Source organism: Boleophthalmus pectinirostris, unplaced genomic scaffold (genome assembly GCF_026225935.1).
Source record: "Boleophthalmus pectinirostris isolate CB_2022bp ecotype Guang Dong unplaced genomic scaffold, ASM2622593v1 HiC_scaffold_19, whole genome shotgun sequence".
Taxonomy (NCBI): Eukaryota; Metazoa; Chordata; class Actinopteri; order Gobiiformes; family Gobiidae; genus Boleophthalmus; species Boleophthalmus pectinirostris.
Genome location: NW_026571140.1, coordinates 40,197,431 through 40,225,005, shown reverse-complemented (window position 1 = coordinate 40,225,005; position 27,575 = coordinate 40,197,431). Strand labels below are relative to the sequence as shown.

Sequence of the window (27,575 nt, the reverse complement as noted above, 5' to 3'; positions counted from 1 at the left end):
TTTATTGGTATTTTTGGAATTTATATGCCATAAGTTTTCTGATCCAGCCCCTTTGGGATCAGAGTAGGTTGGATACGGCCCCCGGACCAAAATGAGTTTGACACCCCTGGAAAAGAGCCTATAAAACTAGAGAACCCTGAATTATACGTCTAACTCTGGCAGGATATTGAGAAATTAACCAAATGAGTGAAATGAAACAAAATAATGTGAGTTTAAAATGGTATAAAGGCCCACATTGTCACAAGCTGTTTAATGCCATATTGTGAATATTCCAGGCGGAGCAATCACAAATCCATAGAAACAAGCAGCTGGCGAACCCCCCAACCAGAAAGTTACACAGTGCAGCTTTAACACTGATCTGATAAAACAGAGTAACAGTAATAAGAGTTACTCGGTCATAGGTTCTCTGCAGTTGTTTCCATGGCAGCAGATGTTCGTTCCACTCGCTCCAGAGAAAACTCCAAACAAAGACCAGGTTAACGCCCACCAGGTTCAAGTCACCGAGCTGATTCACTGCGTTCACAGATAGAGTTTCATTTGTTTAAAAGCTATTGACACTTTGCAGCTCGTGTCATCAATGTTCAATGAGGGGATTGAAACTAACTGAAGGCACTGCTCTGTCTCGACCTCTGTTACTCAAGTTAGACAAGATCTGTTCTCAAGCCACAGTCACAGCTCACATGAACCAGCAGTTTTTAAGTTAGTCACTCTCATTTATTTGTTGAAAATCAAACTCCCAAACAGAACCAGAACGCTTGGAATGATCACAAGCTCCTGAAAATGTGCTAATTAAATCCATTTATTTTTACTTGACTTTTCAGAAACTGGTAACATCTGCATGGGGTCACTATTGTAACTGCTGAACATTTTACAATAAACATACATGCAGAACACCCCAGCGTAATGTCACTGCAATTTATCATTTGTTCAGAACTCATTTCCAGCAGCATAAAATCTACACAAGTGGTACAAATAAGTAGCCTGATTTATCAGCTGGTTTCACTTTGTGGAAACCGTCTGACCTCACAGTGTTAGGATTCGTTTACTTCACAGTAGGCAGGTACTTTTTTTTTATTTAACCAATCGCTGCTGTTTGGTCATGATGTATGTAATGCACCAAATCCCGTAGGAAGAAAGGCAATAACGTCTTTCCCCTTGATAAAATTCACCAAACATTCTCTTTGTTCCGGCTTTAAATCCTCGATCTAAGGAATCGTTGCCAACACAGAATGTTTGTCTTCGTCTACATCCATCTCGACGCTTTGTTTACTGTTGTGCTGTTCCACAAAAGGGACCCAGACAGATGCTTGAGTCTGATGTCATGGCTTCACAGCTCTTCTCTGATTGGCTGGTGTGCGGTCTACAACTTCCAGGGTTTAGTGCAGGGGTCTCCAAACTTTTTTCATGAAGGGCCACATATCTAAAACCAGATGAAGCAGAGGGCCGATCGAGGGCTGTAGACTGGTGCTCAATACAACAGTGAATAATTGAAATATGTGCATGTTTAACACGTTAGGATGACCTTTTATTCATGCTAAAATACTTAAAATCACACAGTAAATATTAAATATTAGCTTATCAAGGTAGATTTTTTTTAAAAACTTGCGGTAGAAAGTTCATTTTTAATTGAGGCAAGGTCATTTGGGCCAATTCACCTGGAAGCCTGAGAGCCAAGAAAAAATTTGTCTGAGGGCCGCATTTGGTCATAGCTTGGAAATGCCTGGTCTAGTGTATTCTGATTCCTGACCTGGTCACTGGAGAGAAATGAAATTGAGCGGAGGCACTAGGTGGCACCAGCCTGACTAACAAATTAGGGCTGCACGATGAGAAAAGCAGATGTTATGTTTTGTATTACAAAAATAATGTAATTAAACTATTTTTGTATATTTTGGGGTAGAATGAGGTCAGTGAAATTAAAATAAAAAATGTTCTTGCTCACTTTAGTCACAGTGAGAAACAATACCAGGCCCGAACTCCTCCCAAGTCCCTAAAGAGCTGTGTCCAGGATGAGTCACAGGGGACGGGGGAGACCAGCCAAGAGACGAGCTCGGTTCCACAGTGTGTCCTATGATCTTCCTCGGACTTACTGATGGGACTCCTCTCAATGTGGAGGAGCAGTAGATCTAATCTGAGATCCTCCTGGACGACCGGGTTCCTCCTCCACCCCCCAGAGGAAATAATTTTGGACATTTAAGTATGTCTCTACAGGGCATCTAATTTAGAGCGATTAACCAGTAAATGTGTGGTTTAAAAGTGCAATATGTCATTTACTGGAGGTGGCACTTGCATAAAAACATATAGAAATAAGTTTGAGTTTTATGCTATAATGTGGAATATTATAGCTAAGCCAACCATATTTCCATGGAAACAAGCAGGAGAAGGCCCTCCTCCAGACCAAATAAGAGTCAGGTTTGTGGAAATGCAAGCTCACACAAAGTAAGGACTCAGTGGTAAAAACTTGCTTTCAATCAAGTCTCCGTTGTCTAAAAAGTAACATAAATGTTTAAAAAGAGTTTCTGCCTTTAGGTTGAGAGAAGAGATGAAAGATGAAACTTCATTCATCCCACAGCGAGAAAATAAATGCCAATGTTGCAGCACAAACTTCAAATACATCACAGGGAATTAAAATACACAGTCAAAATGAAATCCAGATACATAATCAGGCCTATTTGGTTTTTAAATCTCAACAAAAACATTATTTCTGTACTGCTGGTCTGATGATGGGTTGAGGAAATGCCATGAAATCCTTCCAACAATGAGGCTGACGTGGGGGGGAACACTTTGGGCACAGAACACAGGCCCCTGCAACGAACAAAAACATTTCCAAACACTACAAAAATCAGATACACAAACAATTATTATGTCAATTTCTGCCCAATCAAACGTCCACAACAACACAAACAACCACCAATGAATGACACAACCAGTAAGAAAACTCCTATTACGCTATTTACTCGGGACAGTGCCAGTTTTGAGATCTGTGTCCCCTGTCCCAGCAGATTTATACAGAACCAGTGATTTCTCTCAGTTTTATACAAGAACTGTCCCAGACGTCCCTATTTTTGACCAATTTGATACCTGCCAACAGTAAAGAGACGCGTATATTGACATTTGTTTAGGTAAAAAACAGAGAAGCTGCTTAAAAAACAGTCACCAAAACACAAAAGAAATGTGACTATACTGACTCAAGTGTTAGTCATGAATGGGCAGAGCCTTTAACTCGGTTCACTATTTTATTAATACCAACCAACCCAAACTGAGAGTGTCCCAGTTTTTTATTTAAAATTCTGGTCACCCTACTCCTATTACACCTTTTAATTCATAATTTATTTCTGTGCCAAAATGTAAGGTGACCAAATTTTAAAAATTCTAAACTGAGCCATACCTTGCATTGGGATGTTTGGTATAAATAAAATTGTTAAAAGAGCGTGTAAGATTGTGCATTCTCGTGTCAGTCATGATCTGAGGGACTTCTAACTCTGCATTGTTTTTGTTTTATGGTCATTTGCAAACATGGTTTTCTGTATTTTGGCAAAACAAAGGACAATTTATGCTCCTCTTTGCTGTTGGCAGGGATCAGATTAGTCAAAAATTGTGGTAGTTCTGTTGTAAGTCCTCATTTAGACCTGGTTTGGATCAAATTGGTAAAAAATAGGGACATCTAGGACATTTCTTGGGACAAATCACAGTTTTTGTATAAATCTGATGGGACAGGGGACACAGATCTCAAAATGGGGACTGTCCCGGGTAAAACAAATGGCAATTTATGCTCCTTTTTACTGTTGGCAGGGATCAGATTAGTCAAAAATTGTGATAGTCCTGTTGTAGTCCTGGTTTAGTTTTAGTTTAGTCCCGGTTTAGATCAAATTGGTCAAAAATAGGGACACATGGGACTTTTTTTGTGTGTAAAACTGGGACAAATCACTTGTTTTGTATAAATCTGCTGGGACAGGTGACACAGGTCTCAAAACTGGGACTGTCCCGGGTAAATAGGGACGTCTGGTCAATCTAGACTAGACTGAATAAATCTGCAACAACACAACCACCCACCGATGAATGACACAACCCGTGACTAGTGAGAGGAATAGTATAACGCCCTTTAATTAATAATTTACTTCTGTGTCAACCTATTTAGAGTGACCAGATATAAAAAATTCTAAAGTGAGACACACCTCGCATTGGATGTTTGTATAAATAAAATTGTGAAAAAAGCATGTAACATTGTGTATTCTCGTATGTCATAATCTGAGGGACTTCTGACTCTACATTGTTTTGTTTTATGGTCATTTGCAAACACAGTTTTCTGTATTTTGGCAAAAAGAATGACAATTTGTGTTCCTCTTTACTGTTGGCAGGGATCAGATTAGTCAAAAATTGTGATAGTCCTGGTTTAGTCCTGATGTAGTTTTAGTTTTGTCCCGGTTTAGATCAAATTGGTCAAAAATAGGGACATCTAGGACATTTTTTGGGACAAATCACAGTTTTTGTATAAATCTGATGGGACAGGGGACACAGGGCTCCAAACTGGGACTGTCCCAGGTAAAACAAATGACAATTTATGCTCCTCTTTACTGTTGGCAGGGATCAGATTAGTCAAAAATTGTGATAGCCCTGTTGTAAATCCTGGTTTAGACCTGGATTAGATCAAATTGGTCATAAATAGCGACACCTAGGACATGTTTTTGTGTGTAAAACTGGGACAAATCACAGGTTTTATATAAATCTGATGGGACAGGTGACACAGGTCTCAAAACTGAGACTGTCCCGGGTAAATAGGGACATCTGGTCAATCTAGACTAGACCCAAGAAATCTGCAACAACACAAACACTCACCGATGAATGACACAACCCGTGACTAGTAAGAGAACTAGTATAACGCCTTTTAATTAATAATTTACTTCTGTGTCAACCTATTTAGAGTGACCAGATTTAAAAACTTCCAAACTGAGACACACCTCACATTGGGATGTTTGGTATAAATAAAATTGTGAAAAAAGTGTGTAAGATTGTGCATTTTCTTGTCAGTCATAATCTGAGGGACTTCAAACTGCATTTTTTTGTTTTTTTGGTCATTTGCAAACACAGTTTTCTGTATTTTGGCAAAACAAATGACAATTTATGCTCCCGTTTACTGTTGGCAGGGATCAGATTAGTCAAAAATTGTGATAGTCCTGTTGTAGTCCTGGTTTAGTCCCAGTTTATGTCAAATTGGTCAAAAATAGGGACACCTAAGACATTTTTTTGTGTGTGTAAAACTGGGATAAATCACAGGCTTTGTATAAATCTGATGGGACAGGGGACACAGGGCTCCAAATTGGGACTGTCCCAGGTAAAACAAATGGCAATTTATGTTCCTCTTTACTGTTGGCAGGGGTCAGATTAGTCAAAAATTGTGATAGTCCTGTTGTAAATCCTCGTTTAGACCTGGTTTGGATCAAATTGGTCAAAAATAGCGACACCTAGGACATCTTTTTGTGTGTAAAACTGGGACAAATCACTGCTTTTGTATAAATCTAATGGGACAGGGGACACAGGTCTCAAAACTGGGACTGTCCTGGGTAAATAGGGACATCTGGTCAATCTAGACTAGACCCAAGAAATCTGCAACAACAGAACCACCCACCAATGAATGACACAAACCGTGACTAGTAAGAGAACTAGTATAACGCCCTTTAATTAATAATTTACTTCTGTGTCAACCTATTTAGAGTGACCAGATTTAAAAACTTCCAAACTGAGACACACCTCACATTGGGATGTTTGATATAAATAAAATTGTGACAAGAGCGTGTAAGTTTGAGCATTTTTGTGTCAGTCATGATCTGAGGGACTTCAAACTCTGCATTTTTTGTTTTTTTGGTCATTTGCAAACACAGTTTTCTGTATTTTGGCAAAACAAATGACAATTTATGCTCCTCTTTGCTGTTGGCAGGGATCAGATTAGTCAAAAATTGTGATAGTCCTGTTGTAGTCCTGGTTTAGTCTTAGTTTAGTTCTGGTTTAGATCAAATTGGTCAAAAATAGGGACATCTAGGACATTTCTTGGGACAAATCACAGTTTTTGTATAAATCTGATGGGACAGGGGACACAGGACTCAAAACTGGGACTGTCCCGGGTAAAACAAATGGCAATTTATGCTCCTCTTTACTGTTGGCAGGGATCAGATTAGTCAAAAATTGTGATAGTCCTGATGTAAGTCTTGATTTAGACCTGGTTTAGATCACACTGGTCAAAACTAGCGGCACCTAGGACATTTTATGGTGTATAAAACTGGGACAAATCACTGGTTTTGTATAAATCTGATGGGACAGGGGACACAAGGCTCAAAACTGGGACTGTCCCAGGTAAATAGGAACGTCTGGCCACCCTAGACTAGACCCAAGAAATCTGCAACAACACAACCACCCACCAATGAATGACACAACTGTGACTAGTAAGAGAACTAGTATAACGCCTTTTAATTAATAATTTACTTCTGTGCCAACCTATGCAGGGTAACCACATTTTTAAAAATTCCAAACTGAGACACACCTCCCGTTGGGATGTTTGGTATAAATAAAATTGTGATAAGAGCGTGTAACTTTGAGCATTTTTGTGTCAGTCATAATCTGAGGGACTCTGCATTTTTTTTGTTTTATGGTCAACTGCAAACAAGGCTTTCTGTATTTTGGCAAAACAAATGGCAATTTATGCTCCTCTTTACTGCTGGCAGGGATCAGATTAGTCAAAAATTGTGATAGCCCTGTTGTAGTCCTGGTTAAGTCTTAGTTTAGTTTTGGTTTAGATCAAACTGGTCAAAAATAGGGACACATGGGACATTTTTTGTGTGTAAAACTGGGACAAATCACTGGTTTTGTATAAATCTGATGGGACAGGTGACACAGGGCTCCAAACTGGGACTGTCCCGGGTAAAACAAATTGCAATTTATGCTCCTCTTTACTGTTGGCAGGGGTCAGATTGGTCAAAAATTGTGATAGTCCTGATGTAAGTCCTGGTTTAGACCTGGTTTGAATCAAATTGGTCAAAAATAGGGACACCTGGGACATCTTTTTGTGTGTAAAACTGGGACAAATCACAGGTTTTGTATAAATCTACTGGGACAGGGGACACAAGGCTCAAAACTGGGACTGTCCTGGGTAAATAGGGACGTCTGGCCACCCTAGACTAGACCCAAGAAATCTGCAACAACACAACCACCCACCAATGAATGACACAACCCGTGACTAGTGAGAGAACTAGTATAATGCCCTTTAATTCATAATTTACTTCAACTTTTCTGTGCCAGCCTATGGGATTTCCTGGCGTTGCCCTCTACTACTACCCATGCAATCAATGCCAAGGAACACTCCAGTAAGGATTTTATTTACGCAATTAAACTCGACCCTCGTTAAGGAGCAAGGAGGGGGCTCGTGCATTAAAACTATAGCTGCAAACGTGTTTAAATGCATGAGTTTGAGATGCTTTCTGTGTTTTCCTTGTCCTCGGGAGCCGCTCTTCGGCCGTGGAGGATGTTTTAGGAAGAAGAGGAGGTTTGTTTATGCGGCGCTACTTTCGTCTCCATCCGAGGAGCCGTGGCGCACACAAACCCCGGCGATTTAACACTTTATTCTCAAATAGCACGCTATTATCAGAGTGTCACGCTGATTCACAGTCTTTAATAGCCTTTGATTGACTGTTTATCCACACTTTTGGTCAAACGGGTGAGATTTTTCCGTCTGTTTTGGATCTATTTTCTTGGGGATGGCCGAGCTGCGCCTTTCTCTCTCTCGCTCCCGTGCTAGGCCGCCATCTTGAATTTTAATGTTAATTTCCGAAAAAAAAAAAGGGTTTCCTCTGATATTTTTGTTATAGCTAGAGTGTCGATCCTGGAATATTTTTTTTAAGATCCACCGCTTTGCTCTGCGTTTATCTTGACAAAAACACCCCCGTAAGTATGAAATGTGGCCGTGCGGTTTTGGTTTTGTCGGAGCCGAGGCGCTGCGTGAAAATGCTCTCGGCTTAAGAGATGGTTTCTGTTGTAAATAACGCGGCATGTGGACACTTCTCCGGGCTTTTATTCCTCTGTTAAAGCCTCGGAGTGCGGTTCTGCGAGTTTGGAGCGCCGGGGGAACTTTTGACGCGCTCACAAAACAGATTTGCTGAAGGCTTCACATCCCCCCGAGCTCAAGCACAGGACGCTTTTAGCTTTAGCCTAGCCTAGCCTAGCATGAGGATCAGGGCTTTGCAGGTACGTACACGGGATCATGTTTGTTTTAAATCTGGAGGTTATTTTCCAATGTAAACCATCATTTTGCGTGTGTAAAGCTTAATTTAAAACCTCAAAATCGCTCTGATTGTTGAATGTTTGGAATCGGCATCGCGGAGTCGTGCTAAGTTAGCTGCACTGAAGTTCAGTTTGATGCTATCGTGAGATAAAAACCACAAAGTAACTCCAAGTGTGTGTTTACTTTCACTATTAACTGTAGAGAGCTTGTACAGATAGATGTTTTAATGTGGAAAAACGTGTGGTTGTGTGCACGGGTATCGTTAATTGTTGCAGTATTGATATCCGCAGCACGTCGCTTTAAATATGGAGTTTGGACACACAAACGCCACACCTCGAGCAAATGAGGATAATTCTTGCTCTGCCCTATGCCCCATTTCCGTTCATCCGCAGGTGTAGCCAGTGCACGGCTCCGGAGACGCGGTTTTCCCCCCTGAGCTTTTATTCTAGTATTTGAGCCCTTCAGAGCCGGAGCCGGTGTCGGATGCATGCAAAATCCAGGGACACACTGGGCTCTGTGGTCCGCCCGCAGCTGAGGGACTCAACGTGGAGACGGGCCAGATCTGCACAAACGGCGTCCAAACTGAACCGCGCCGATCCACGCCGTGCCCCCTGCTGTCTCCTGTGGATTCTGTGTTCACTATTCTTTGTATTTATTCTAAAATCCTGAATACGCGTCGAAGCATCCGCCGCTCACATGTGGAAACAGCTCGTGCAGTGTTGAAGCAATCGCACATTAAAGCATAAAATAAACACTAACAGCTTTGATCATTTCAGAGGGATATCCAGAATAATTCATAACTTGGATGCTGCTTCTGTCGCGCTTGACAAGACAGCGTTAAACCTGCGTTATTTTGGGTTACCGCGGGGTGGCGCTGTCCCTCCACGTTTTGCGCCTTGTTTACTCTTCTGGCTCGGTGTAATTACAATATTCATCAGCGCCTTTCACAGCGGCTCCAGTGTGTTTGATGCAAGAACCGACCTTGCATTAAGACTCTCATCAGGATGGGTTAAGCGTAGACATTTGCGTAGACTACTGTTTACTGCTTGGAAATTGGCAGTTAAGGTCGTAACGCAAAACACATCCGTAATGTTACTTCTTCTTCTTCTTAATGCTTCTCCGTGGAATAGTGAACTCAGAGGAGGCTGTGGTTAATGAGTCCACCTTAACTGCACAATGCAACAGCTCTGCTCCATTAGGACTGAATGATTTTGGAATATTAATATCCGAGCGCAGTTTGTTGACGAGATTTGTGATTTTGTTTTATTTTTTATTTATGTTTATTAAGGACATCACCATCGCGTTAGACAGGCCAGATGACAAGTGCTAGTTTTCCGCACCTGTCTGTAAAAGAAAAATATCAAATATATTCATAAAAACAGACAAGACCCATTAGTTACATGCAGATAATAAATTTACAGCATTATTACATTTTCAGTGAGTGCATTTTTGGTTGGAAACATACAGTTTTGAAGCAATTTTAATTAACTTTTATATTATATAGCAATTATTATTATTATATTTTTTATTTTTATTTTTTTCTACAAATGTTTATTTATTTATTATTATTATTATTAGTAGTAGTAGTAGTAGTAATAGTATTAGTATTAGTATTATTATTGTTAGTATTGGTATTATTAGTATTAGTATTATTTATTTTATTTTTTTTCTGCTCAAAGTTCATATTTTAATCACATCCAGAAGAGACTGAAATACAAACAGAAACTAATAAAAGAATCACCTTTCAGAATGTGTTTGTACAGAGCGAAACAAACAAGCAGGTATCATGTTTTAACTGGACTGGAAAGTGAAAGTATTTTTTATTATAGTTTCAGCCCTGCTGAAAAGGCTGAGGGTTTATTTTTAACACATTTGTTATTTGAGCAAACAAAAATATACAGACAGAAACAGTTTCGGGATGAAGCTTTATTAGACCTCAAAATCTTAGCGAGGTACTCTCTTGAAGTACATTTTTAAACTGATAGTGTAATACTTTAACTTCAGTAAATTTCGCATGTGATACTTTTACTTTTTGTTTTTTTAATGACAGTATTCTGTTCAAAGTTCTTATTTTAAACACATCCAGATGAGACTTGAATACAAACAGAAACTAATACATGAATATCATTTCAGAACGTGTTTGTGCAGATCTAAACTACAGGATTGGCAGCTTTTTTTATGCAGAATAAGAATATGTGTTTAGTATGGTTGGTACAAAATCTCGTGAGACAAAATAGCCACAAGAGAAAAATGATCTTGAGATTTTTTTGTCCTTGTGTTTACATTTAGATTGGACAAAAAAGGGTCACTTGTTGGTGAGTTACATCTCTTACAGTTCTAAAAAGCAGCACTTGAGTGGAAATAAAACTATGAAATTAAATAAATGCCAAAATTGGAAAATAAATCGTGAAATTTACATATTAGGGATTATGTTAAAATCTCGTTTTGTCTCGTTCTCGTGGACCCAGTCTCGTGGAAAGTTTGTCTCGTCCCATCTCTTGTGTTTTGTCATTTTTGGAGGAATTTATGATACTTAAAAATTACATCCTGTGTGATTTGCTAATTGCGTCCATTCAAATTTCCATTAATTTATGCTTAATGTGTGTGAAACCTGCTGATTAGATGTTGTTTGGTCTCTTAGGATCAATTGACACCATGCTGGGGGGGTTCTGCTTGTGTATCTTCAGCGGTTACCATGGTGACCCAATGTATACAAGTTAGAAGACTGTCTGAAAACCTTGAAAATTACACAGTTAATTTAAAGAGGGCATGATCAGTGAAAGTGTTAATGGTCTGTGGTCACGTTGAGGAGTCTGATGTGACTATCTGAAAAACCGTTGGCTAAATTGGCTTGTGACTTTAACGTTATCTGAGAGGGACTTGTGTAACGGCACTAACAGTTCACTTGTTGTAGCTCCAAGACAAAGTCACTTCTTTCTGGTCAGGTTGTGTTCAAACAAAGATCGGATTAAAGACTAATTTACGTCAGAGCTTCAGATTGAGCAGTGCCTCCAGTTAGCATGACACCCCCAGGGAATATTGATGGCGTCAGCTGCAAAGTATCAATAATCTCTTTGTTTATTTTTATTATTTATTTATTTTGAGCGAGTAAACATTTTAGTTCCTTGACATATTGACATCAGTGCTGTCGTTACAACAAACTAAAGTAGTGGTGGAAGGTTAAAAGTATAAGTAGTAAAGTACTTGAGTTAAAACTGTAGTATCTGTACTTAACAAGTGGATTTTTTTTACTTTTACTTGACTTTATTTGAGAGCAGGTATCTGTACTTTCTACTCCACTACGTTTTTGAACTGCACTGAAAAGTAAAAGTGTTTTTTATTCTCGTTTAAAACCTGTTGAAAAGGCTGAGGGTTTATTTTTAACGCATTTACAGTTCGATAGGGATGTAACTATAACCAAAATATCGTGATATCGTATTGTCAAAAGTCTCACAATAATATCGTGGGCTGTCACAATATATCGAATCACAAGTTCCTTTGCTTAAATACATTGTTTAAAGCGGCAACAGCTAATAAACATCAGGGACTACATATCCCATGATTCATTTCGGTGTAGACAACATGAAGAAATATGTTTTTAACTTGAATTCATGGGATTATGATGGAAATAATTCACACCAAAACCTTGTCAAGGTATTTTAAAAGCAAAAAAGTGTCCTGTCTACAATTATCTTAGCCTCTTCAAAATATCGCAATAAATATCGTACCGTGAGATGCATATCATGAAAAGAGATTTGTTACTTTTAGATTTTCTTAGATGACAATTTTACTTGAGTATTTTTTTTTTGCTCCTGTATCTATACTTTTATTTAAGTAACAAAACTGAGTACTTCATCCACCACTACCTGTAGGCCTGGTCAAGCTACAGAAAGTTCAGACGAGGACTGGGTATCATTAAGAAGTCACCGAAATGATACATGTCTCAATACACAGACCACGATACAGTGCACTTTCGATTTGATACGATATATTTCAAATCAATTCGATACAGTTCAATAAAAAATAAAGGCTAAACCATGGCTGTGATACTAAAAGTCTTTGTTAAACCACTTCTTGTGAAAAGTTCATATGAAACACAAACATTTTAATCATAAAAACTGTGAAAATGTCAAATGTGCTGCATAAATAAGTTTCTTTTCTCTAAACAAGCAACCAAACTGTAGCTGTAACAAAATAATTGAGTTAAATATACCAAAAAATACTCTTGGCGATATATTGATATAGCAGCCCACAATATTGATACTGTACCGTCACATTAAGCGATATGATATATCGATATTTCAATATTTTTGCACCGCCCTAGTTCAGACTAAAGATGTTTTTTATTTAATTCATTTGACTCGACATTGTGACTTTGAGTTGGTTGAACATTTGACGTGTTTTCTCTGTTTAGAAATCCCTACGGCGATTTTATTCAGTCTGAGCTACTAAAAGTGCAAAACTGATTGAAATAACCTTGCGTAAATTCAAGGTCATGGAAAATTGAGGAATGGTTATTGAAAAGTCATGGAAAATCTTAAGTCTATACAAACCTGTTTTTACACAAAGCTGCACTGTGTAACCTTTTGGTTGGGGGTCCGTCACCTGCTTGTTTATATGGATATGTCATTGTTCTGCCTGGAATGTTCCACAGTATGACTTTAAACAGCTCTACTTTACGGCTGCGTTCAGACTGCAGCTTGAAGTGACCCAAATCCGATTTTTTGGCTTCTATGTGACCTGTATCTGATCTTTTAATGACAGTCTGAACGGCACAGATCCGATTTTTTTCAAATGCGACCCAGGACACTTGGATATGTGCTCCTGAAACCGATACATATCTGATCTTTTGACATGCGACTTCAGTCTGAACAGCCAAAGCGCATCCATCCGACCTACACGTTATCAACAAGCGACAAACGTCACTATTCTGCGCTGAAGCAGGCGGAAACCGGAACTGTAAAATCGCCAGGTGCTCAATGCTCACGTCCATGTTTGGACAACTTCCGTAAACACAGATCACGCTCGCTGCGGTTGACGCATGGAGTTGACGTCGTCGTGTCTCCAGTGCACATGTGGGACACTTTCAGGCCATTTACCGTTCACACTGGAGTCACATACAAGTCGCATTTAATTGGAAATGTGAACGACCTCGCAAAAACATCGGATTTCACAAAAAGATCGGAATTGAGCATTAAGCCCTGCAGTCTGAACGTAGCCTAAATTTATTCAATTATAGGTGGTTTTATAGCTCAAAAATACCTAGAAAAACAGGTATTCTGACTGTGAGTGGGCTCGCCTCTCCACAGATCTGACCTGTAACTTGGTCTGGTCTGGTCTCCATGAAGATAGAAAGGTTTAATGCCATACTGTGAAACATTCCAGTCAGCAGGCAACAACATTCTCCCTAGAAAAGTTACACAATGCACCTTTTTAAGCAACAAAACTGAGCATTTTGTTTCCACTACTGAACAAAATAAATGGTTGGTTCTTGTCTAAGCGTGGATCTGTGCTTCTGTGTTCGCAGGTTTCTCACTCTGACCCCAGTCTTCCCCAGCTGAGCGCGTTTCCTCACCTCGGAGACTAAATGCACCTGGACCCGGGGGCTTGTGGGCATGAAGTGGCTGGGCGAATCCAAGAACATGGTCTTAAATGGCAGACGACACGGGGCCAAGTTGACCAGCGAGACGCCCGCCAGCCGCTCCCAGACACAGAAGAGCTCCCTACGCCACAGCAAGGCTCTGCAGCGGAGCCGGAGATGTAGCCGGAGTGAGTAGAGGATAAGATAGGGTTGTACTGAAAACAAAATAGCGAGAAAAAACACTTGGATCATGTAGAGCGGGTTAATGACCATTTTAAGACCAAAATTTAACTTATAGCAGCAGTTACAAACAGTATTCTAATGGAAGTCAATGGGAACCAGATTTAGAAGCGACTGAGTTACCGTATTTTCCGGGCTATTAAAAAAAAAAGACTGCGCAGCACACAATCCAGAGCGCCCTATACACGAATCCACTCGGGTGTCCCAGCACGACTTCAGTAAACTACAAAGCCGCACCATCCGCAGAACACGCAAACACACATGGAGCAGACAGCGACCGCACAGTGAAAAACACCCACAGACACACTCATCACTCCGACGAGGAACGGAACGGAGGAACGAACCGAAAAATTTTGTCTAACGTGCCACTTCTAGACACAACTGAACAACTGAGTCACTGCGAACACGCCGACAATCCAGCGGTCCCAGACAGCACCCTCCCTACACGCCACAACTGAACAAAGCCCAGAGTCACCGTGAACACAACAAACAAACAAAACCACTGACCCATCCAACTGTTGTGTTTCGTTTAAAGTCCAGTGCGGTTTATTTGTGAAAAATAGACCATTTAATGACAGTGCGTCTTATAATCCAGAACGCCTAATAGTGCGGAAAATACGGTACCTAGTTAACTACTTAGTTACTTAGCTATGTTATGTTAACTGTGGCCATTTATATAAACAGTCAATGGGTGGGACAAGATCTCGCGAGACAAAATTGCTACAAGATAAGAAAGATGATCTTATGAGATTTTTTTTTCCCCCATATTTTTACATTTGTGTAAAAAAGGGGTTAACTTTGGTGAGTAACTCCTCTTGAGAAGTGATGACTTAGACTTGGATTTAGACAGACTTTATTGATCAAACAGGGAAATTATTTGGACACAGTAGCTCACACATCACAATAAATATAATAATAAAGAGCAAAAATATAAACGGTAATAATAAATTCTAAATAAATAGCAAAAAATATAGCAAGAGACAGGTGTCAGATAAGACATAATTATATAAATGTAAATGTACAAGTCAAAATAAAATAGAAAAATAAGTAATAAAAAAAAGATACAGGAGGTCACAGGAAGACAGAGCAACAATGATATGATGACTGACAGGACATAGGGTTATGTATTACATAAGGGTGAGTTGTTGTACAGTTGTAGGGAGTATTATAGTATGAATAGTAGTCCTGTATCTCTCACTGTTTGAGCAGAGCTGTAGGAGCCTGTTGAGAGAATGAGCTCCTCTGTCCCTCTATAGTCTGGTGCAGTGGGTGAGCCGGAATGTCCATGATGGAGAGAGCAGTTTGTCCAGTGTCCTCCTGTCCCTCACTGTGACACCAAAAAGCAGTGCTACTATGACGGCAAAACTATAAACTTAAATTTATATAAAAACAGTGAAGCCAAAATCGTGAACTGAACCACACAATTTGTTTATTAAATTATATCAAAATCTCGTCTTGTTTCTCATCATCCCTAATAAAAACTGGTATTCAAACTAGACACTCATTTGATCAGGTATTGATACTGAAAAAGTCCCATTGACAGGACAGAAATGAACCTTTCCTGAATAGTTTTAGAGTCTTGAGCTGAATCAGAACAAGTATAAGAGCACATAGACTAGTATACGCACATGGACCAACTATATCGGCTTTATAGTTAGTATGAAGTAATTGTCTCATATCTCCTCCATACCTCCAGGCTCAGTGGAACTCCAGAATTATTCACTATATTTCTAAAGTGAATAATGTTAACATGCCTGAGGACATTTTAATAAATTTGTAATAAAATATTCTATTGCACTTTTAAGAACGCATAGGGACTCTTAACATTGTAGAGAAATGTAGAAAATATATATTTTCTGGGCACGTTCATACTTGTCCTGGTTTAGGCTCAGTTTCAGCGCTAATGTAGATTTAGTTGAATAATTTTAATAATAATGCATTTTATTTATAATGCACTGTACATTTTAAGGAAATCTCAAAGTTTGGCCTTTTTCTAGTTAGGGTTTAGTGCTGAGTTTTGTCCCAATTTTGATGTGTTGCTTAATACTTCTTCATATAAAATTTAACTTTTACTTCAGATATGATTCCAGGGCTCCCACAGTCATGGAGATCCTGTAAAAGTTCTGAAAATTGAAAATGTCATTTTCCAGGCCTTGAAAAGTCATGGAATTTTAGTATCTTTTTCATGCAACTACAACATTCTTTTAAGTTCTCATTAGTCGATTATGATTATTTCTAAACATCTGCGCCTTTTGTTTATTTTGAATGTTAAAAACGATAATACCAAACCGTAAGGTGATTGGAAAGAGTTAACATTTCATAGTTAGCTCTAAAAGTCTGATCAGTTCTACACATGTAGGTGCTGTAAAGTCTTGAAAAATTCACTTTAGGTCTTGAAAAAGTTTTGAAATTTTGATAGTAAAAAAGAGCGGGAACCCTGTGATTCTAACGTGATGTGCTCTTGTATTTCCAGGGTTCACTGCATCCAGCCTGGAGTCGGAGCGGCGGTATGTGCCCTCCTCAGGGATGACCGCCAAAGAGCTGTGTGAGAACGATGACCTCACCACCAGCCTCATCCTGGACCCGTACCTGGGCTTTCAGACCCACAAAATGAACACCAGGTTTGTACTCACTGGGTTTCAGATGTTAACACTGCATTACATGTGGTGATGGAGGCTGGTGCTACTGTGAAGCTCAACAGTGACAGCACACCCCACTGTTCCAGAAGTGAGTTTAATTTTTCCTATAAACATTCTGAAAAGTTTGAAAGTTTCATGTTGGCTAATGAGCAGAAGATCTATAATTTAATTTAAAATCTGTTTCTGAAACTTTATAATCTGCCAGGTTATTAAAACATTTCGCTTGAGTTTTAAATGTGGTTTTTGGACTTAAAATAATCGCATTATGGATATTAGTTTGCATGTAGCTGGTTAGCCTTCACAGTGCCTTTGAACTCTGTAATATTTTAAATTTTGGAAAAGTCTATGGTAACAAAGAATGAAGTATTTATGAACTGGAACTGGAGCAGACGTCTAAGTGGGTGGGACTGTTGGACTCCATTGTGGAGCAGCTGAATTTTGTGCACTGTATTTTTCAGACTATAAGTAGCACTAGACTATAAGTCACACTTTTTTGGGGAAATTTATTTTGTAAAATCAGAGACCAGGAACTGACCTTTCATGTGTAAAGTCCAGTTCTAGTAATAACAATAGAAGAGAGAACAACAGACTGTTAATGTCACATATGAACAGTTCTTCAGATAAACTATAACATAAACAACAGAACAGAACAAGTTTAACAAACTCTCCATCTCACTCCAAATCACTAAATCCATTCAATTCTTCATCCTCGGTGTCACTTCTGAACAACTCCACGACCTCCGAAGGTAAACAGAGCGACGCTTCCTCTTCTGTGTCGCTGTCGTCAGACTCAGCATCAGTTCCAGTTAGAATTATTCGGGTCTTTTTGAATCCCGACAGGATGGTTTCGGTGTCACTGAAGTCCAGGCTTTGTCCATCCATCCAGTGACTTCAGGAAAGCTTCATGGCAGACCCGCCCGATTACCGTGAACCTGTTTTCTCCATCCCCACATATTTTGCTACTTGCAGCAGGACACATGCAGGAGACATGCGCAGTAGAGCAAAGTGACAGTGGTACAGGAGTAATAGGAGTAACAGATACTGACACACAAGAGCACCGTCACGCGACTCTCAGTGTGAAAATTTTCAGTCACGCCGGAGTGTAAGTCGCAGGAAACACCCAAACCATGAAAAAAAGTGTGACTTATAGTCCAAAAAATACGATAATATAGCAAGGCCCTAGTCACTGATATAGTAAAGTAAATTAAGATTTTAGTTTTTACATTTCTGAATTAACTTTACAAAACTACAGCGTTGTGTTATTATACTTTGGGTTTAGACAACTGTGGACTGTATTTTACTGATGTGGGAAGTTGTTAAAGTGACACAGCCTTGGTATTATAATCCAAGACTTTGAACCATATCAAAACTGATAAACAGCTGAGTGTTTTTAGTTCTGGTTACACGTCTGATCTTGTTTTGTTGTATTTGCTCCTCAGGTTTCGTCCGGTTAAAGGGAGACAAGAGGAGTTGAAGGAAATCATCGAGCGCTTCAAAAAACACGACAACTTGGAGAAAGCGTTCAGAGCTCTGACGTCCGGAGACTGGGCCAGAAACCTGTTCCTCCATAAAACCAAGGCTCAAGAAAAACTCTTCAAACAACATGTGAGAAATAAGAAATGCTTTTACTGTTTCCGAATGAAAAAACATACCTGGAGCTTTGGGCCCTTTAAAGATAACTGAACCATGCGTGAAATAAATCATAGTCAGCTGATCTGTTATAATTCCTCATCAAAAAAACTTCCCTTTGTGTTCATACGCCTTTGTTTCATTCTGATCTGGCTTCTGTGTATGCAAAAATTTGAGCTACATTACATGAATTTATCCAAAAGTTCTTTAAAAATATTGTAATAACGTGTAATATTCATCATTTACATGGTTTAGTAACTAAATATAAAGACAAATTTCTGCTTTTATTTGCATTTTCTGCCATGACTCGAAAGTAATCACTGTTTGTATCATCAGGAATTTTAAGTGATGCTTGAAGTAAACATCACATTTTTTTTCTCTTCAGGTTTTTGTCTACTTGCGAATGTTTGCCCAGGACAGCGGCTTTGAGATCCTGCCCTGTAACAGATACTCGTCGGAGCAAAACGGAGCCAAAATCGTGGCAACTAAAGAATGGTAAGAGGCCACGGGGATCTATTATAACTGCAGGTCTGGGAACGTTCAGAAAACTTTGGCGCTGATAAGAAATTTCATTCTGTGGTAATGATCCAACTCGGAATACAACCTGAAGCACATTTCACAATTAAAATGAAGTGTATTATCGTTTACATAAGGGTGAGTTGTTGTACAGTTGTAGGGAGTATTATCTGCTACATAAGGGTGAGTTGTTGTACAGTTGTAGGGAGTATTATCTATTACAAACAGATGAGTTGCTGTACAGTTGTAGGGAGTATTATCTGTTACATAAAGGTGAGTTGTTGTACTGTTGTAGGGAGTATTATCTCTTACATAAGGGTGAGTTGTTGTACAGTTGTAGGGAGTATTATCTGCTACATAAAGGTGAGTTGTTATACGGTTGTAGGGAGTATTATCTCTTACATAAGGGTGAGTTGTTCGTTCAGTTGTAGGGAGTATTATCTCTTACATAAGGGTGAGTTGTTCGTTCAGTTGTAGGGAGTATTATCTCTTACATAAGGGTGAGTTGTTGTACAGGGTGAGTAATAGTCAGCTGGAAAGTGTAAATAAACTAGACTAAAGTGAATTGTTGTTGTTTTTCAGGAAGAGGAATGATAAGATGGAGTACCTGGTGGGCTGTATCGCGGAGCTGTCCGAGAGCGAGGAGAACCAGCTGCTCAGACACGGAGAGAACGACTTCAGTGTGATGTACTCCACCAGGAAGAACTGCGCCCAGCTGTGGCTCGGGCCGGCAGCTTTCATCAACCACGGTACGAGTGTGTGCGAAGACTGACCAGCGAAGACTTGACCTGCAAGGACTGACCCCACGAAGACAAACCACGAAGACGTGACCCCGCAAAGACTGAACCCCGCGAAGACTGAACCCCGCGAAGACTTGACCCCGCGAAGACTTGACCCGCGAAGACTTGACCCGCGAAGACTTGACCCGCGAAGACTTGACCCGCGAAGACTTGACCCGCGAAGACTTGACCCGCGAAGACTTGACCCGCGAAGACTTGACCCGCGAAGACTTGACCCGCGAAGACTTGACCCACGAAGACTTGACCCACGAAGACTCAGCCAGACTCAGTCAGACTGGCGAAGACTAAACCCCGCGAAGTCTAAACCCCGAAGACAAAACTCGCGAAGTCGAAACTCACGAAGTCGAAAGCCCTTGAAGATGAAACCCCGCGAAGGCTGGACCCCCGCGAAGGCTGGACCCCCGCGAAGGCTGGACCCCCGCGAAGGCTGGACCCCCGCGAAGGCTGGACCCCCGCGAAGACATGACCCCCGCGAAGACATGACCCCCGCGAAGACATGACCCCCACGAAGACATGACCCCCACGAAGACATGACCCCCACGAAGACATGACCCCCGCGAAGACTTAACTCGCCAAAAAAAAGTAGAAATCACGTTCTCTAACACTACACTTCATCGTTGTTTGTTAATAAATAATAATTTGACTTAGACAAACTTTATTGATCCACAAGGGAAATTACTCAGACACAGTAGCTCACGCGTCACAATATATTACAATAACGAGTAAAAAAACTATTTTAAAAAATGGTAATAAACTTCTAAATAAGTAGCAATAAAATAAAAATGGCAAGAGACTGGTGTCAAATAAGACATAAATTATATAAATGTATATACAAGTAAGTAAAAACAAATATTGTAATATAAATACAGTTTATCACAGTTAAATACAAGAGGTCATAAGGAAAACACAGGCTTATCTGTTACATAAGGGTGAGTTGTACAGTTGTAGGGAGTATTAAATGTTACATAAGGGTGAATTGTTGTAGATTTTAACTTCAGAAATATTTTATAAAGGGTACTAGATAGTTTTTTTTTCCTTTTTGGTGTTCAAAGTTTGGTTTAACGTTGTTCCTCTTTACGTATTTTTCAGACTGCCGGCCAAACTGCAAGGTAAACTCAAAGCTACTTAATTATAACTTTTGATATAACTGCTATTTCCAGCCTCTCATTTTGCCTCGTTCTGTTCAGTTTGTGTCGACAGGTCGGGACACAGCCTGCGTGAAGGTCCTGAGGGACATCGAGCCCGGGGAAGAGATCTCCTGTTACTACGGCGACGGCTTCTTTGGCGAGAATAATGAGTTTTGTGAATGCTACACGTGCGAGAGGTGCGTTTTTATTATTATTATTGTTATTATGACGGAGAGGGACGGCGCTTTTAAACATGCAGATTACAGATGCAAGATTAAACACAATTTGAAAGGCAAATCACAAAGCCCACAATTATATAAAGGCGCATTATGTAATTTCTTTGTTGGAGGAGCTGCCACCTGCTTATTCCTTTGCAAATATTATTCCTTTGCCTGGAATATTCCACAGTACTGCATTAAACTTCTTAATGTTGTATTTATGAAACTACTTTTATTGCGAAAACAGTCTTTTTTTACTATGAGAGGGGTTGCGTCTCCACAAATCTGACCTATAAATTGACCTGGTAGTATCAAGTTTAATGTTATACTGTGGAAAATTCCAGGTAAAGCATCAAGAGAAACCAAAATATTCTGTTTTACTGTGTGATCTTGCAAACCCTGTAGTCCAGGCATCTGCAAACATGTTCTGAAACGCATGAGATTCTTGTATTAGTTTATCTATCTGTGCATATTTTGATCTTTTCTCAAATCTTAATGTTCCTGGCAGTGTTTAAAATATGCGTAAGATAAACATAATGATTAAAATGTTCCCACGCATCACTGGTTTTGGATAAGTAGACAGAAGAAATGGCTTTAGTCAATTTTGAGGTCTTTTTAATTGTTGGAATATAACGTAGACCCATAGTTTTCAGAAGGTAATTGGGGATCTTCGAGATAAACTAAACCAAGCCATAGAAAGTCACATTTTCCTGATTGTCCTGCTTTAGGCGTGGCACGGGGGCGTTCAAGTCGAGGGCGGGACTTCCTGTGGAGGTGCCGGTCATCAACAGTAAGTACGGTCTGCGGGAGACGGACAAACGGCTGAACCGACTGAAGAAGCTCGGAGAGAAAGGAGCCGGATCAGACAGTCACTCTGTGGGCTCACACACGGACGCAGAGACTCAGGAAAACACCAACACGCACACAGGTGAGGATACACACAACACCAACACACACACACAGGTGAGGATACACACAACACACACACAGACACAGGTAAGGTTACACAAACACAATAAGGTGAGGAGATCCGGGGGTATTCCATCAAAGTGGCTTATCCTGAAATCCTGAGCTGAATCTCCAGCTCAAGCCTCAACTTGTTCCATGACAGAAATAAGACTGAGTCTGACCAAAGCTAATTCAGGCCTGAAATGCGAGCTGCACTTTGTCCTCGTGGTAACTCTGGGAAGGCCAGAGCAATGGAGCACCGACATCACAGAAAATGGGCCAACAATTTGATGTTTTTTTATGATTTGAATAAACGAGAGAGGAACCGCAGCGCACACATGCAATGTTTGATTTTTGGGCCATGGAACTTTTCCCGTCATTCTGATCTGAGGAGCGAGAGGAAAGACACGACTCCCCCTCCTCTCCCGGTCGCTCCAGTGAGGAGGCTGCTGCGTAGTGCGGACTACGGAGCCTGGGCAATATGGCCGGGGAATGAAGTTGCCTCATCCTCTCTCGATGCACGGTACTAGGTGCTGAGCTTAAGTTCCACTGTGCGTAAAAGTGAAGTTATAACGGAAATCTTCACATGTACCCGAACAAGAAATGATCATATCTGCGCCACGGTGTTTGCAGTTTGACGGAGCGAGAGACGAGGGAATAAAGAGAGAGAGAGACAGATGTGATGAAGGAGCGAACAGACAGAACCCACTGTTATCCTCAGAGTGAAAACCAGCGCCTGTCTGTGTAAAAGCTGCACTGCTCCTCACAACAGCCACATGTGCAAGATCATTTGAATGAAATAATGGCCAGAGGCTTCATACACACACTTTTGTCTCGTGCATAGGAGCGTCTGGACTGTAAAAGTCTCAAGCGACACGTGACTATAAAGGTCACTTTATCAACTGACAGGTGTTCCTCTAACACAGATGCATGATGCACCTGCTGAAACTTTTGACTAAACTGTTTCTTTAGACGTTCTTGGAGACGGCGCTAAAATAATCTTGACAGCTAGTCTGGTCCTGACCAGGTTTGTTTCCGGGTGCTTGTTACTGCTATTTAATCCAGGCTTTCGCTTTAGCTCGCTTCATGGAATATCCCCCCAGGTAATATGTTTGGAAAACTTAATCCTGATGTGAATCCTGTGTCTAGTTCATCCAGATTCAGTGCTTCTCTTGAGTGTGGCTCTATGTTCAAACACAGACACTTTCCCCTCCCACTCCTCCTATCTGTCAGCTCCTGTTATGAGTGACAGGTGGATGTAACCAATCACAGTGAAGTATGAGGCCACTGAAGGATCAGAGGGTTTTAGTTACTCTTTATTGACAATATAAAGGCACCTGTACCAACCGTGATACAGCCGTGTCTGTGCTCTGTTGGGCATATCAGCCGTCCGAAAGTGTGGAGATTACAGGATGTTACAGTGAGGTAAATCATTAAAAAAGCCCATCTGATGTGTTTGAAAATAATGTTTTTTTTAGAAGTATCTTTTAGCTTAGATATTTCTTCATTATAAGTCAAGTAGTCTAGTCTGGCCCTCTTTTATGTTCCCAGGAAATGAAATTGAAATATTAACTCTTTGCTTCTGTCTCTGCAGCTGCCAGAAAAAGGACATCATCTTCATCTGGTCTGAAATACAAAAACAGGACTCAAACCAGATCCCTTTCTACCTCATGTTCCAAACAAGGTCGAGTCACCAATAACAGGGTACCAAAGAGACTGAAGTCGTCCCAGCCCCGGCCCTCCCTCAGCCGACTGACGCTGAGGAGCCGGAGGAGGGACTCTCGAGCGCTCAGGGACGCTAAAGCAACCACGCAATGTAAGAACGTGTCTGTCAAAAAGGAAAAGCACGAATCACAGGAAATCACGCCGCAGACTCCGGGCTCACGGGGGTGCATCACGAGACACGCTGCGAAGGAAAACGGCAGCCTACAAAACAGCGAGGGCAGCGCCACCTATAGAACTCGGAGATCAACTCGAACCATTAAAAATCAGGAAGGTAAGGAGGATAGTTTGGACGGTGCTAGCTCTGTTCCCGGCGGAGTTGTGATTAAAACCGAACCGGCCGACATGGAGGAGTACTTGCACCACCAGCAGGGGGCGAGCTTGCCCACGGTCAGCACAGGGTATAGTCGTAATAGGTGTACGCGGCAGAAACGTGTGGGTTTGCTGAGGTCGGAGCGGACGATAAAATGCGAAAACTACGCAGAGACGATAATGCCGCTGACGGGGAGTAACGCCAGCTTTTCGGATTGTGATAGTAATAATGTTTTGCTAAGCTACGCGGACGCACATCGGGATTATAACGGAATGTCCAAATCGATCCGAAGGGACAAGAGGAAGTCCAGTTCTCCGGATAAAACCAAGAAGAAGCGGAGGATCACGCGCTACGACGCTCAGCTCATTCTGGAAAACAGCACGGGGCTACCCAAGCTAACGCTACGCAGGAGGAGGGACAGCAACAGCAGCAAAACGAACGAACCCAAAGAGGCTAGCTCCGCCTCCTCCTCCTCTTCCAGTAAAATCAGCATCAAACTGAGCAAGGACCGCGACAACAAGGACAAAGGCAGCTCTTACGTGTCCAGACTCAATAACGGATACGCTCCGGTGGTGCACAGTAACTCTACGAAGCTAAAAATCCAGCTGAAAGGAGCGGACGATGCGCGGAGGGCGGCTCACACCACCAAACCCGACCAAATGCCCTTTAACGGGGACATTTCTCAGAGTGTGGAGTCGCGAAACGGAGCACATCGCCCCCCGAAGGTGATGGGGGAACCTTCATCAGACGAAGACAACGCGGATGAGGAGGAGGATTATTTTGACACAGAGTTCGAGGACGACTTCATTCCACTTCCTCCTGCGAAACGGCTCCGTCTGATCGTGGGCAAAGACTCCATGACCATAGATATCTCCTCCACGAGGAGAGAAGAGCAGTCCCTGAGGCTCAATGCATAAGCTCACCGCAAACCCACAACGCCTACACGAACGAAAGTGACTTCAACTCACAATATTACACTTTATTTCTCTAGTTTTGACCTGTTAAAGATGCACTGCGTAACTTTTCTGATAAAGGGATCGCCTACTACCTTGTCCCATGGCTAAAATGTCCCACAGTGTAGCTTTAAACTTATATCTCCAGCTTACATTTATTCAATTACACTTTTTATTGCTCAAAAACATCTTGAAAAACATACACTCTTATTGCATCCGGGCTCGCCTCTCCACAGATCTGGCCTTGACCTGACAGCTGCTTGTATCCATGGAAACACATCAATTTAATGCTACACTCTGAAACATTCTTAACACAGTAGTAATGGTCTCCCTGTCTCCATGGAGGCAAATAAGTCGCCTGAAAAGTTCCACAGTGCAACTTTAACATGTATTTACTTATTATGCCCAGATTATTTAAACGTTTTTTTTGAGAAGCAGATCTAAACCAGGTCTAGAACAGGATTAAACCAGGTCTAGAGCGGGACTAAACCTGGACTAAACCAGGTCTGAACCAGGTCTAAAATAGGTCTTCTTTTGAGTAGTTTTGATTTATTGAGTTGAATTTATTTATTGATCCCAGGGCGTGTGAGTTTAAGATATTTCCCACGAATTTGGTTTTGTTTGTGCGTTTTTGTTTTTGTTTTTTAATTCCTCTGATGGATTTTGCTTGAATTTAAACTTTTGAAAATACCCTGAAATATCTTAAAATAGTTCTAAGTAAATAAAATCAAAACTAGTCCAATTTCAATTTGGAGTTACTGAACTAGAGTATCATTGATCATTGAGCGAGTACTTGTAAAGTTATTTTTTATTTTATTTTTTTATTACCCAGCACTTTATCAAACTTATGTGATTATTTTGAAGATTTGTCTCTAATTTCTTTTTCTGAGCTAAAATATTTGTTATTGAGGTTAGATTTCAAAGGTGCGTTGTGTCTCTTTTCTGGTGGAGGGTACGTCACCTGCTTCCTTTCCTGCTCGTTTCCATGGAGATGTCATTGTGAGGCCTGGAATGTTCCGCAGTATGACTTTAAACAACTCTACATTTATTCAATTACATTTGGTTTTATATCTCAAAAATACAGACAAAAACACGTATTCTGGCTGTGAGCGGGGTCGCCTCTCCACAGATCTGACCCGTAACTTGGTTTGTTTTTTTCTCCATAAATACAGAAAGTTTTAAAGCCATACTGTGGAACATTCCAGACAAAGCAACAACATAGGAAGACTCAGAAACGCATCTGACGAACCCAAAACCAGAAAAGTTACACAATGCATCTTTTAATCTTTTCTTATTGTGAATAAACAGATAATTAAGTTTTGCTAGAATTACAAAAATGTCGAAAATAGTCTTGATTTATCCACAAAAATCACTTTTATATGTCTAAAAATGAATTAAATAAAGAATATTAAATATTGAGTCCAAATTAAATTAAATCACCAGCAGACAGTTTGCTTTATAATAAGAAAAATCTATATTAAAACCTGTTCAAAATGTATAAAATGAATTAAAATATAAGTATACTAAAGGTGCATTGTGTAACTTTTCTGGTGGAGGGTCCGTCAAATGCTTTTCTCCATGGAGATGTTATCGCCGTACCTAAAAAAAATTCCGCAATACGGCATTCAAGTTCCATATTTTGCAATTATTCAGATGAAAATGTGGTTTTATAACGCAAAAATACCTCGATAAATGTCTTTAAACTCTTAAAATTCTTACTCTGACCTGTAACTAACTTGGCCTCTCCATGGCAACCAGCATGGGAAAGACTCTCAACCAGAAAAGTTACACAATGCGCCTTTAAGTAAACCAGAACGAGCCAACGCCGTTAAAATCGACTTGGGTGTTTTTGAGTTGAAGTCACTGGACGTCGTGGGGCCGTTCCCGTTTGTGGTGCTTCCTGTGTTTTTTCTGTAAATAAAGATCACTCGCTAATCAACTGTTGTGTTGATGTAAAAGAAGTAATTTAAAAACAAAATGGCTTCCTGGAAAAATCATTGTTACTAAAGGGAGAGGTTGACTTGAAAAAAATTCGTTTAAAACACTTTTGTATTTTGTAATCTGAAGGTTCGTTTGGGATATTTTGCGAGTTTCGGCGAGTTCACGTTTCGCATTTTGACCAAGATTATTTTCTATAATATTTTAAGGTTTATAAGTGGAAAGGAGCAAGCACTAAATGATGTTATGTGTATGAATTTAAATTATTATTAAAGGTGTACTGTGTGACTTTTCTCGAGGAGGGTACGTCGCCTGGAAACGATGCACTTTGCCTAAAACGTTACACAGTATGGCAGAAAACTTCTTTAGTTCATTACATTTGTTTCATTTATTACATTATTATTATTGCTCAAAAATTCAACATGTATTGAAAAAAAAAAAAAAAAAAAATGCATTCTTACTGTGAGTGAGTTCGCCTCTCCACAGATCTGACCTGTACCATGACCTGTTGGCATTGCTTGTTTGTTTTCATCGAGTTTGAGATGTTATTAGGTTATTTTTTTTCAGACTTAAAGCATTTGGTCTGAACATAACTTAACATAAATTATCGAAAACCCAAATTAACCTCATTGGACTAAGTTTAATGCAATAGTTGCCACGTTTACATGAGAGCTTTAATTCTGAA

The 27,575-nt window shown here is 40.3% G+C and overlaps 1 protein-coding gene across 4 annotated transcripts; it reads left to right on the top strand.

Annotated features, from left to right (window-relative positions):
* Window positions 1–7,556: 7,556 nt before the first annotated feature.
* Window positions 7,557–27,254, top strand: kmt5b (lysine methyltransferase 5B). Of its 4 annotated transcripts, none has more exons than XM_055154661.1 (10): window positions 7,557–7,702; window positions 13,794–14,035; window positions 16,561–16,708; window positions 18,166–18,331; window positions 18,741–18,850; window positions 19,454–19,620; window positions 20,761–20,780; window positions 20,859–20,995; window positions 21,745–21,944; window positions 23,559–27,254. In XM_055154661.1, the coding sequence occupies exons 2-10, from the start codon at window positions 13,882–13,884 to the stop codon at window positions 24,914–24,916; spliced, it is 2,460 nt and encodes an 819-aa protein (XP_055010636.1). In that variant the 5' UTR covers window positions 7,557–7,702; window positions 13,794–13,881; the 3' UTR covers window positions 24,917–27,254. The 4 variants fall into 4 exon arrangements, with proteins under 4 accessions (XP_055010636.1, XP_020789106.1, XP_020789107.1 ...); XM_020933447.2 differs by lacking the exon at window positions 7,557–7,702 and adding an exon at window positions 7,763–7,929; XM_020933448.2 differs by lacking the exon at window positions 7,557–7,702 and adding an exon at window positions 7,944–8,229.
* The last annotated feature ends 321 nt before the right edge of the window (window positions 27,255–27,575 follow it).